The sequence below is a fragment of the Geotrypetes seraphini genome, chromosome 2, assembly GCF_902459505.1.
Source record: "Geotrypetes seraphini chromosome 2, aGeoSer1.1, whole genome shotgun sequence".
NCBI lineage: Eukaryota > Metazoa > Chordata > Amphibia > Gymnophiona > Dermophiidae > Geotrypetes > Geotrypetes seraphini.
This window is the reverse complement of record NC_047085.1, coordinates 70,322,688-70,336,155: the sequence shown is the minus strand read 5'-3', so window position 1 is coordinate 70,336,155 and position 13,468 is coordinate 70,322,688. Positions and strand designations below refer to the sequence as shown.

Sequence of the window (13,468 nt, the reverse complement as noted above, 5' to 3'; positions counted from 1 at the left end):
GCAATTGGTAAAGTTCCTTAAAGTGTATCTTCTTAAATCTTGAGGATTAATGAATTCCTTACATTCTTTTGTGATTTGACAAATATTACAACCACCACACCTATAATGTCCTAACACAATGTCTTTAAATGAGCATTTTGATGAAAGGGACGAAGGACTAAGAATTTCTTTTAGATTTTGATTTCTAGAGAAAGCAATTCGCAGTTTACTATTTTCAAAACAAGGATGTAGATTAATAATCTCCCAGTTTCTTCTAATAATGTCCGCTGCTGTCTTACTATTGGAACAATATCTCATAATGAATGTATGTTGATCTTCATCTTGAGTAGAGGTGCCTTTCAGTTGTTGTAATAAATGATCACGATTCAAATACTTGGCACGCTTTCGGGCTTGATGTAATGTATTTTTAGGATATCCTCTCATTGTAAGTTTTGATGATAAATCTTTTGATTGGATATTAAAATCATTGAGAGAAGAACAGTTCCTTCTGATTCTGACCATTTGAGAGAAAGGGAGACTTTCTTTTAACTTTCTCGAATGACTGCTATCAAATTGCAAAAACGTATTGCGGTCTGTTGGTTTGAGATATACTTTCGTAGAGAAATTATTGTATGAATCCAAAAAGATATCTACGTCCAAAAATTGTATATTGTTGGTTGAAGATTTTAAGGTGAATTGGATATGTATATCACAAGTACCCAACCAAAAATAAAATTGATTTAACTCAGAAAGGGTTCCACCCCACAGCATGAAAATATCATCAATGAAGCGATACCAGCATAAAATTTTTTCTGCAAATGGGGAGTGTTGTACCCATTCTTTTTCAAAATTACTCATATAGAGGTTAGCGATGGACGGTGCAAACGCTGCCCCCATCGCTACACCTGAAGATTGCAAATAAAGCTCATTGTTGAACATGAAAAAATTTTCGGTGACGGCTAGTCTAGTAATCTGAGTCAGGAATTCAAAAGGAATCAACTGTGGTCTAGGAAGATTCCAACGTATCTTTAACAATCTGAACTGCTGCTTTTTGGGGAATGGACGTATATAAAGAAACAACGTCTAATGTAGCCATAATACAAGGTGAATTTAAATGAATATTATTTAACAGTCGCAAAAAATGTGCTGTATCTTTGATGTATGAATCACTCTGCATGACTTGGTTTTGAAGAAAGAAGTCAACAAATTTACTGAGGGGTTCTAGTACAGAATTTCTAGATGAAATAATAGGTCTACCTGGGGGATGATGTAAATCTTTATGGATTTTTGGTAAAAAATACAAAATTGGTGTAACCGGATGAGATTTATTCAAAAATCTTACATCCCTTCCAGTTAAATATCCGTCTTTACATCCCTTATCAGTTAATTTTCTGATCATATTTTGTAGTCTCTTAGTTGGATCTAACTTGATTTTTTTATAAACAGTGGGATCACTAAGTTGTCTAAACGCTTCATTCATATATTGACTCTTGTTTAAAACTACGACTGCACCTCCTTTATCGGCCTTACGTATGATAATTGAATCATCTTCTACCAGTTTTTTTAAGGCTAATCTTAATTCTTTATTTAGATTATTAAATCCATCCCTTTGTTCTAAATTGCTAGACTTAATTTCTTTTAAAACCTTATTTTTAAACATATTTAAGATATTATCTAAAGGGCCTGGAGGATACCAATTTGAATGAGGAGACAATATAGAGTGATCGACAGATTCCCTACCGTGAAAAAAGATTTTTATTTGGAGATTCCTAATGAATTTCTCCAAATCTATGTTAAATTGAAAAAAATCAAATTTTTTTGATGGAACAAATGATAATCCACAGTTCAACAATTGTATTTCTTGAGATGACAAAAATCGATCAGATAAATTAACTACAGCAGGATCCACTATTATGGTTGTTGTTGTTGGTACTGGGACCTCGTAAAGGGCCGTCCTCTTTGAAACCATTTTCCTCTTGTATTTCCCTTTCTTCCGCGATTGGTTCTTTGAGGTAAAAAATTTCCAGAACCGCTACTGTTAGAAGAAGAAGATCTATTGTCCAAGCTGGTGTTACTTGTATAAATGTTTGTAGATGAATCTCCTCCCTTATCTTGATTAATGTTAGACCAAGCATATACATGATGTTCTCTATAGTCTTTTTCATCTCTTTGGAACTTACGCAATTTATTTTTCTTTAATTGATCTTTAAATTTATCGATGTTATCTTGCATCTGCTTGAGTTGAATATCAAATTCAGATTGATTATATTTAGTTTTGATGTTGATTAATTCATCTTTAATTTGATCTTGTAAATCCACAACCACTGATTTACTTTTCTCAATAATCAAAAGCATAATATCCAAAGAGCACTTATTCAAAATCATTTTCCATTTATCAAGAAAGTCAGAGTCATCTTTAAAAATTTGTGGACTAGTATTAACACGTAGTCCTCTAGGAATTCTACCTGCTCTGCAATATTCGATCAGGAAAGCACTATTTAATTCAATTCGTGTAGCGTTCTTATTTAAGTTTAATAACTTGAACCACTCATTATTATCTGACAAAGGACTCAAATCACCAAATATGGATGGGACTTTAAGAATGTCTAACATCTTCTCATTAGAGAAGCTTAATGTTGGTAATAAGGAATTATCAGCCATCTTTCAAAAAATTGAACTATCAAAAACGGATGATGAAAGATGTATATCAACAAAAACTAAACAAGTACTACAACAAGTTGATATTAAGAAAATTACTTATCAGGAGGAAAAGATCTCAGATTTTACCACATAGGGAACATATATGTTTTCTCCCTATATTTTTGTGGCAATGGTTGTCTTTCATTGATCAAAAACCTCCTTTATTGTGTGAACAACTAATCATTTTTAATGCATAAATGCGTTTTTTATTTTAATCTTTTTATCTTATTCTTTATCTTTTTCTAATCTTAGAATGAGACTAATATCATGAATATGACAAATACCAAAGGCTAAATCAAGTAAAAAGACGTTACTTATCTTCTTCTTTGTAAAAGTAGAAGCCTTTAAGGAAAGTGCTGAGTGCTACGATGAAAAGTGCTGAGTGCTTAGATGAAAGTGCTGAGTGCTTCAAATAGAAGGTGCTTCAAAGATAAAGTGCTAAATGCCTGAAATAGAAAAAGTATATTGCACAATGAATAAAGTGCAAATGCTTAAACGTTGCCACAGTATATTGAATTCAAATGGCAAAAAAAGCACTTATCTTAAGATGCTGACAAGTTAAAGTCACTCCAACAGCTAAAAAGCTCGAAGCTGAAGATAGCACTCAAAAAGCAACTTTTCCCTGGTTATATATTCGGTTATTCATTCAATCCACGGGCCCCGTTTCGCCCAAGAAGGGCTTCATCAGGAAGCTCTCTTAAACATAAGTACAATAAATACAGTTAGAAAAATCATTCTAAGTAGATTAAATATTGAGTATATTCATACAAACTTACTTTGTGTCTGCTAGGAATCAATTCAGTACACAAACTGCCAAATGTAAAATGGCGCTTTTATCTAAAAAGACGCTTGCACATGCGCATTTTCATCACGGAATTTAAAGTGATATTCCGTGTGTATATAGCTGATATGTAAAAACGAAAAAGAAAAAGAAAAAAGAAAAATATATATCAGACATTCTAGAAGACCCTCCATCATTCTGTAGTATTAGATGAAGCTAGACCATTCAACTTTCGTGTTCAAACCTTGTGGATACACACTATTTAATCTGAAGATCCATCTGGACTCACGTTGCTTCAGACGTCCAATTCGATCTCCTCCCCTAGATGACTTGGGTTCTATGTCAATTACAAAACAGCGTAAATCGTAAAAAGAATGTCCTTTTGATTGACAGTGTTCCACAATCACTTCAGAACTACGACCCAACTTTAAATTTGACTTATGTTCACGCATGCGTGTTCTTAAATCACGTGAAGTCATGCCAACATAAATTTTGTCACACGGACAAATAATTAAATAAATTACAAAGTTGGTTTTGCAATTGGTAAAGTTCCTTAAAGTGTATCTTCTTAAATCTTGAGGATTAATGAATTCCTTACATTCTTTTGTGATTTGACAAATATTACAACCACCACACCTATAATGTCCTAACACAATGTCTTTAAATGAGCATTTTGATGAAAGGGACGAAGGACTAAGAATTTCTTTTAGATTTTGATTTCTAGAGAAAGCAATTCGCAGTTTACTATTTTCAAAACAAGGATGTAGATTAATAATCTCCCAGTTTCTTCTAATAATGTCCGCTGCTGTCTTACTATTGGAACAATATCTCATAATGAATGTATGTTGATCTTCATCTTGAGTAGAGGTGCCTTTCAGTTGTTGTAATAAATGATCACGATTCAAATACTTGGCACGCTTTCGGGCTTGATGTAATGTATATTTAGGATATCCTCTCATTGTAAGTTTTGATGATAAATCTTTTGATTGGATATTTCTTTCTGATTCTGACCATTTGAGAGAAAGGGAGACTTTCTTTTAACTTTCTCGAATGACTGCTATCAAATGGTCAGAATCAGAAGGAACTGTTCTTCTCTCAATGATTTTAATATCCAATCAAAAGATTTATCATCAAAACTTACAATGAGAGGATATCCTAAAAATACATTACATCAAGCCCGAAAGCGTGCCAAGTATTTGAATCGTGATCATTTATTACAACAACTGAAAGGCACCTCTACTCAAGATGAAGATCAACATACATTCATTATGAGATATTGTTCCAATAGTAAGACAGCAGCGGACATTATTAGAAGAAACTGGGAGATTATTAATCTACATCCTTGTTTTGAAAATAGTAAACTGCGAATTGCTTTCTCTAGAAATCAAAATCTAAAAGAAATTCTTAGTCCTTCGTCCCTTTCATCAAAATGCTCATTTAAAGACATTGTGTTAGGACATTATAGGTGTGGTGGTTGTAATATTTGTCAAATCACAAAAGAATGTAAGGAATTCATTAATCCTCAAGATTTAAGAAGATACACTTTAAGGAACTTTACCAATTGCAAAACCAACTTTGTAATTTATTTAATTATTTGTCCGTGTGACAAAATTTATGTTGGCATGACTTCACGTGATTTAAGAACACGCATGCGTGAACATAAGTCAAATTTAAAGTTGGGTCGTAGTTCTGAAGTGATTGTGGAACACTGTCAATCAAAAGGACATTCTTTTTACGATTTACGCTGTTTTGTAATTGACATAGAACCCAAGTCATCTAGGGGAGGAGATCGAATTGGACGTCTGAAGCAACGTGAGTCCAGATGGATCTTCAGATTAAATAGTGTGTATCCACAAGGTTTGAACACGAAAGTTGAATGGTCTAGCTTCATCTAATACTACAGAATGATGGAGGGTCTTCTAGAATGTCTGATATATATTTTTCTTTTTTCTTTTTCTTTTTCGTTTTTACATATCAGCTATATACACACGGAATATCACTTTAAATTCCGTGATGAAAATGCGCATGTGCAAGCGTCTTTTTAGATAAAAGCGCCATTTTACATTTGGCAGTTTGTGTACTGAATTGATTCCTAGCAGACACAAAGTAAGTTTGTATGAATATACTCAATATTTAATCTACTTAGAATGATTTTTCTAACTGTATTTATTGTACTTATGTTTAAGAGAGCTTCCTGATGAAGCCCTTCTTGGGCGAAACGGGGCCCGTGGATTGAATGAATAACCGAATATATAACCAGGGAAAAGTTGCTTTTTGAGTGCTATCTTCAGCTTCGAGCTTTTTAGCTGTTGGAGTGACTTTAACTTGTCAGCATCTTAAGATAAGTGCTTTTTTTGCCATTTGAATTCAATATACTGTGGCAACGTTTAAGCATTTGCACTTTATTCATTGTGCAATATACTTTTTCTATTTCAGGCATTTAGCACTTTATCTTTGAAGCACCTTCTATTTGAAGCACTCAGCACTTTCATCTAAGCACTCAGCACTTTTCATCGTAGCACTCAGCACTTTCCTTAAAGGCTTCTACTTTTACAAAGAAGAAGATAAGTAACGTCTTTTTACTTGATTTAGCCTTTGGTATTTGTCATATTCATGATATTAGTCTCATTCTAAGATTAGAAAAAGATAAAGAATAAGATAAAAAGATTAAAATAAAAAACGCATTTATGCATTAAAAATGATTAGTTGTTCACACAATAAAGGAGGTTTTTGATCAATGAAAGACAACCATTGCCACAAAAATATAGGGAGAAAACATATATGTTCCCTATGTGGTAAAATCTGAGATCTTTTCCTCCTGATAAGTAATTTTCTTAATATCAACTTGTTGTAGTACTTGTTTAGTTTTTGTTGATATACATCTTTCATCATCCGTTTTTGATAGTTCAATTTTTTGAAAGATGGCTGATAATTCCTTATTACCAACATTAAGCTTCTCTAATGAGAAGATGTTAGACATTCTTAAAGTCCCATCCATATTTGGTGATTTGAGTCCTTTGTCAGATAATAATGAGTGGTTCAAGTTATTAAACTTAAATAAGAACGCTACACGAATTGAATTAAATAGTGCTTTCCTGATCGAATATTGCAGAGCAGGTAGAATTCCTAGAGGACTACGTGTTAATACTAGTCCACAAATTTTTAAAGATGACTCTGACTTTCTTGATAAATGGAAAATGATTTTGAATAAGTGCTCTTTGGATATTATGCTTTTGATTATTGAGAAAAGTAAATCAGTGGTTGTGGATTTACAAGATCAAATTAAAGATGAATTAATCAACATCAAAACTAAATATAATCAATCTGAATTTGATATTCAACTCAAGCAGATGCAAGATAACATCGATAAATTTAAAGATCAATTAAAGAAAAATAAATTGCGTAAGTTCCAAAGAGATGAAAAAGACTATAGAGAACATCATGTATATGCTTGGTCTAACATTAATCAAGATAAGGGAGGAGATTCATCTACAAACATTTATACAAGTAACACCAGCTTGGACAATAGATCTTCTTCTTCTAACAGTAGCGGTTCTGGAAATTTTTTACCTCAAAGAACCAATCGCGGAAGAAAGGGAAATACAAGAGGAAAATGGTTTCAAAGAGGACGGCCCTTTACGAGGTCCCAGTACCAACAACAACAACCATAATAGTGGATCCTGCTGTAGTTAATTTATCTGATCGATTTTTGTCATCTCAAGAAATACAATTGTTGAACTGTGGATTATCATTTGTTCCATCAAAAAAATTTGATTTTTTTCAATTTAACATAGATTTGGAGAAATTCATTAGGAATCTCCAAATAAAAATCTTTTTTCACGGTAGGGAATCTGTCGATCACTCTATATTGTCTCCTCATTCAAATTGGTATCCTCCAGGCCCTTTAGATAATATCTTAAATATGTTTAAAAATAAGGTTTTAAAAGAAATTAAGTCTAGCAATTTAGAACAAAGGGATGGATTTAATAATCTAAATAAAGAATTAAGATTAGCCTTAAAAAAACTGGTAGAAGATGATTCAATTATCATACGTAAGGCCGATAAAGGAGGTGCAGTCGTAGTTTTAAACAAGAGTCAATATATGAATGAAGCGTTTAGACAACTTAGTGATCCCACTGTTTATAAAAAAATCAAGTTAGATCCAACTAAGAGACTACAAAATATGATCAGAAAATTAACTGATAAGGGATGTAAAGACGGATATTTAACTGGAAGGGATGTAAGATTTTTGAATAAATCTCATCCGGTTACACCAATTTTGTATTTTTTACCAAAAATCCATAAAGATTTACATCATCCCCCAGGTAGACCTATTATTTCATCTAGAAATTCTGTACTAGAACCCCTCAGTAAATTTGTTGACTTCTTTCTTCAAAACCAAGTCATGCAGAGTGATTCATACATCAAAGATACAGCACATTTTTTGCGACTGTTAAATAATATTCATTTAAATTCACCTTGTATTATGGCTACATTAGACGTTGTTTCTTTATATACGTCCATTCCCCAAAAAGCAGCAGTTCAGATTGTTAAAGATACGTTGGAAAATCTTCCTAGACCACAGTTGATTCCTTTTGAATTCCTGACTCAGATTACTAGACTAGCCGTCACCGAAAATTTTTTCATGTTCAACAATGAGCTTTATTTGCAATCTTCAGGTGTAGCGATGGGGGCAGCGTTTGCACCGTCCATCGCTAACCTCTATATGAGTAATTTTGAAAAAGAATGGGTACAACACTCCCCATTTGCAGAAAAAATTTTATGCTGGTATCGCTTCATTGATGATATTTTCATGCTGTGGGGTGGAACCCTTTCTGAGTTAAATCAATTTTATTTTTGGTTGGGTACTTGTGATATACATATCCAATTCACCTTAAAATCTTCAACCAACAATATACAATTTTTGGACGTAGATATCTTTTTGGATTCATACAATAATTTCTCTACGAAAGTATATCTCAAACCAACAGACCGCAATACGTTTTTGCAATTTGATAGCAGTCATTCGAGAAAGTTAAAAGAAAGTCTCCCTTTCTCTCAAATGGTCAGAATCAGAAGGAACTGTTCTTCTCTCAATGATTTTAATATCCAATCAAAAGATTTATCATCAAAACTTACAATGAGAGGATATCCTAAAAATACATTACATCAAGCCCGAAAGCGTGCCAAGTATTTGAATCGTGATCATTTATTACAACAACTGAAAGGCACCTCTACTCAAGATGAAGATCAACATACATTCATTATGAGATATTGTTCCAATAGTAAGACAGCAGCGGACATTATTAGAAGAAACTGGGAGATTATTAATCTACATCCTTGTTTTGAAAATAGTAAACTGCGAATTGCTTTCTCTAGAAATCAAAATCTAAAAGAAATTCTTAGTCCTTCGTCCCTTTCATCAAAATGCTCATTTAAAGACATTGTGTTAGGACATTATAGGTGTGGTGGTTGTAATATTTGTCAAATCACAAAAGAATGTAAGGAATTCATTAATCCTCAAGATTTAAGAAGATACACTTTAAGGAACTTTACCAATTGCAAAACCAACTTTGTAATTTATTTAATTATTTGTCCGTGTGACAAAATTTATGTTGGCATGACTTCACGTGATTTAAGAACACGCATGCGTGAACATAAGTCAAATTTAAAGTTGGGTCGTAGTTCTGAAGTGATTGTGGAACACTGTCAATCAAAAGGACATTCTTTTTACGATTTACGCTGTTTTGTAATTGACATAGAACCCAAGTCATCTAGGGGAGGAGATCGAATTGGACGTCTGAAGCAACGTGAGTCCAGATGGATCTTCAGATTAAATAGTGTGTATCCACAAGGTTTGAACACGAAAGTTGAATGGTCTAGCTTCATCTAATACTACAGAATGATGGAGGGTCTTCTAGAATGTCTGATATATATTTTTCTTTTTTCTTTTTCTTTTTCGTTTTTACATATCAGCTATATACACACGGAATATCACTTTAAATTCCGTGATGAAAATGCGCATGTGCAAGCGTCTTTTTAGATAAAAGCGCCATTTTACATTTGGCAGTTTGTGTACTGAATTGATTCCTAGCAGACACAAAGTAAGTTTGTATGAATATACTCAATATTTAATCTACTTAGAATGATTTTTCTAACTGTATTTATTGTACTTATGTTTAAGAGAGCTTCCTGATGAAGCCCTTCTTGGGCGAAACGGGGCCCGTGGATTGAATGAATAACCGAATATATAACCAGGGAAAAGTTGCTTTTTGAGTGCTATCTTCAGCTTCGAGCTTTTTAGCTGTTGGAGTGACTTTAACTTGTCAGCATCTTAAGATAAGTGCTTTTTTTGCCATTTGAATTCAATATACTGTGGCAACGTTTAAGCATTTGCACTTTATTCATTGTGCAATATACTTTTTCTATTTCAGGCATTTAGCACTTTATCTTTGAAGCACCTTCTATTTGAAGCACTCAGCACTTTCATCTAAGCACTCAGCACTTTTCATCGTAGCACTCAGCACTTTCCTTAAAGGCTTCTACTTTTACAAAGAAGAAGATAAGTAACGTCTTTTTACTTGATTTAGCCTTTGGTATTTGTCATATTCATGATATTAGTCTCATTCTAAGATTAGAAAAAGATAAAGAATAAGATAAAAAGATTAAAATAAAAAACGCATTTATGCATTAAAAATGATTAGTTGTTCACACAATAAAGGAGGTTTTTGATCAATGAAAGACAACCATTGCCACAAAAATATAGGGAGAAAACATATATGTTCCCTATGTGGTAAAATCTGAGATCTTTTCCTCCTGATAAGTAATTTTCTTAATATCAACTTGTTGTAGTACTACCTCTTTGTTCAGCAGTTTAATCATCCAGAACACCAACATATTATCAACCATAAAATTGCCCAAGTCCCAAACACCCAAAACAAGACCTTTTAATCGAAGGAGGGGCCAGTCCTTTGCCTAAAAGGAGGATTCTGTACCCGGCGTCTGTCAAAAACAATGCCAGTTACAGAATCCTGGGGACCCCCCTCCCAAACGATCGCAGCAGGAGAGATGCCTAATCTCTTCTGCTTCTCCCCCCCCCCCCCCAACTGGCGTGAACCGTCAGGAGAGATGCCCAAATCGCTGGAGTGGGGGGGTTATGCGCCTTCAGGAGGGCTTGGGCTCCCTCCTGCCATATTCGGGGGAGGTGGTGCCTGCAGGAGAGATTGAGCATCTCTCCTGCCAGTTCGCACCAGTTCGGTGGGGAGATTAGGAAAGATCACGGCAGGATCAGATCAGCGGCCCCTATTCTGAACTTATACCTGTTTTGACTTGGTCTAAGTCAAAATGTATAAATTCCATCTGGCAACCTGTCAACCCTTTTATGGCTGCCAGACGACTAAGTCTAGGTCGGCCCTCCTCCAAAAACACCTCTTTTCACGCTAGGCATTCAGAGGCAGGGTAAAGGCCTAAGCTGGTTTTAGATACGTCTAAAACCAGCTTTGATTATCGGTACTTGGACGATCTGTCTTTTTTATCGTCCAAGTACCGACTTAGGCCACTTTTTGAATTTTTTTTATGATCCCCTTAACCTTTTGGTTAAGTATTTCTAATTTGCAAATCACGGAGGGTTGCTTACTGAGAAGAGAGGTTGATCCTTTTGTTGGCCTAATCATCAATATTCAGTTAAAATAGAGGTGTTTATGTGCACTGTAATTTGAGATCTTTGAGGAATAGGTCTTTTTTTAGGGTTTTTGACCTTGGCTGTGTTTTGTTTGCTCTCTTTTATTGTATGCTCTCTTTTATTGTAATCTACCATTGTGCTACTTTACAAAAAGTAGAATGTTAATCAAATAAATGACTGTCTACCCTTTGCAATGTTTGCTTGTATAGTTAGTTGAAAAACATAATGTTATTCCTGTAGGCTTAGGCCAAGTTTTTATATACCAATATGAAAAAACTCAGTTGTTGTATAAATGTTTTTGTTGTGGAAACACAGGTGGAAAAAGTTGCCCATTTGAAGAAAGAACAGTCCAAAAACAAATGTCGCAAAGCTAGAAGGCGTCATATCAACTTACAATTGGAGTTTAACCGCAGGCAAAAGAAGAACATTTGGCTAGAAACCCACATTTGGCATGCAAAGAGATTCCATATGGTGAAAAAATGGGGATACTGTTTGGGAGACAGACCCACAGCAAAGTGTTACAGGGCCTGCTACCGTGCCATGGCCAAGTATTGCCTTCTACAGGTAGTGAACTGATCTTAAAATCACTTAAGGTTGTTTTTGTGCTTGCAGGGTAAATATTATCAGACTCGAGTTCAGTCTAAATTCAGAATGAAAATATTCAAGTAGCTGATGAGTATTTTTTGCTGGTAAAGAGACGGCTGAGGGGAGATATAATTGAAGTCTAAAAAATCCTGAGTGGAGTAGAACGGGTACAAGTGGATCGATTTTTCACTCTGTCAAAAATTACAGACTAAGGGACACTCGATGAAGTTATAGGGAAGTGCTCTTAAAACCAATAGGAGGAAATTTTTTTTTCACTCAGAGAATAGTTAAGCTCTGGAATGCATTGCCAGAGGATGTGGTAAGAGCAGATAGCGTAGCTGGTTTTAAGAAAGGTTTGGACAAGTTCCTGGAAGAAAAGTCCATAGTCTGTTATTGAGAAAGACATGGGGGAAGCCACTGCTTGCCCTCTATTGGTAGCATGGAATATTGCTACACCTTGGGTTTTGGCCAGGTACTAGTGACCTGGATGGCCACCATGAGATGGCGGGCTACTGGGCTTGATGGACCATTGGTCTGACCCAGTAAGGCTATTCTTATCTTATGTTCTTTTAAAAAAATTGCCTAGTGTGTAATACAGTAGCAGTTTTTTAATGCATTATTTTACCAGCTATATGTGGAAGTGTTTGAAACTATCTACACTGATTTGCATACTCTCCCAGTTAATTTTTGAAATTCAAGTATGCTTATGCTTTTATTTATTTTTTTTTTTTTTTTGTGAAAAATCCTGTGAAGTTCCCATGTTGTGACTTGTATATAAAATTACCCTTAAACCACACAAGATGGGTGCAACAAGCAGGTAACTTTAGTAATGTCACAGGTTTTTTTTTTAGTTGTTTTTTTTTTAGCACCAATAGATTCTCTCCCTTTCTCTGCTTTACTCCTATCTTCATGCTCCCTTCTTCTTTGCACTCCCTTGAAAATTTTGCTTTGTTGTAAATAAAAAATGAGGTCCCAGTTGACTGGAATTCTGCTGTCCTATGCAGATCTGGATTTTGTGTTTAATAGGTTTTCCAAACCTTAGCTCACAATGGGTTAACTTTCAAGTGTCTTCCCCAAAGGGCTTACAGTGTAGATTTCCATCTAATGCAGTAGAAGGTAAAGTGACTTGCCCAATGATTCAAGGAACATTATTAGAGAAAAAAGAGTTTAACTGGGGCTTCCCTAGTTTCCTTGCCTGCCATCCCATGTAAGTTTATCTTGGCAGAGTAATAATCGCCAAAGATGTCATTTGTTTTTTAATGGTAGTCTGTTAACTTTTCTTTTTTTTTTTCCAGGATTTATCATACTTTTGTTGCCTGGAGTTGATGGGAGAAGAGGAGAAACTCTTGAATGCTTTATCACGGTTGTCCAGTATAGATACAGGTAATGTCCAAACACATTTCATAGCTAGTGAAATTTTCAACAGTAAAAATCTTCAGAATATTTTAATCATTTTTTTCTGCCTAGATTCTAAAAGCCCATGTCTGAAAATATATTGTTAAAAGATAAGTGACTTGGGGCTCCTTTTACGAAGCTGCAATAGCGGTTTAACGCGTGTAATAGCACGCGCTAAACCGCTAGCTGCTACCGCCTCCTGTTGAGCAGGCGATAGTTTTTCGGCTAGTGCAGGAATAGCGCATGATTAAAAGTCACGCGCGTTAAAGCCGCTATCGCGGCTTCATAAAAGGAGCCCTTAGAAAAGATGTCACTGAGCTCCAGCAGCAGTGCTGTATTTTACCTTG

The 13,468-nt window shown here is 34.7% G+C and overlaps 1 protein-coding gene across 2 annotated transcripts in view; it reads left to right on the top strand.

Moving 5' to 3' along the window:
- The window catches only part of POP1 (POP1 homolog, ribonuclease P/MRP subunit), a 126,735-nt gene that overhangs the window by 25,885 nt on the left and 87,382 nt on the right, over positions 1-13,468 (top strand). For both annotated transcript variants that reach the window (XM_033934545.1, XM_033934546.1), the window contains 2 exons: positions 11,457-11,705; positions 13,022-13,109. In XM_033934545.1, the coding sequence (XP_033790436.1) occupies positions 11,457-11,705; positions 13,022-13,109 (337 nt within the window). The remainder of the gene's footprint in view (positions 1-11,456; positions 11,706-13,021; positions 13,110-13,468) is intronic.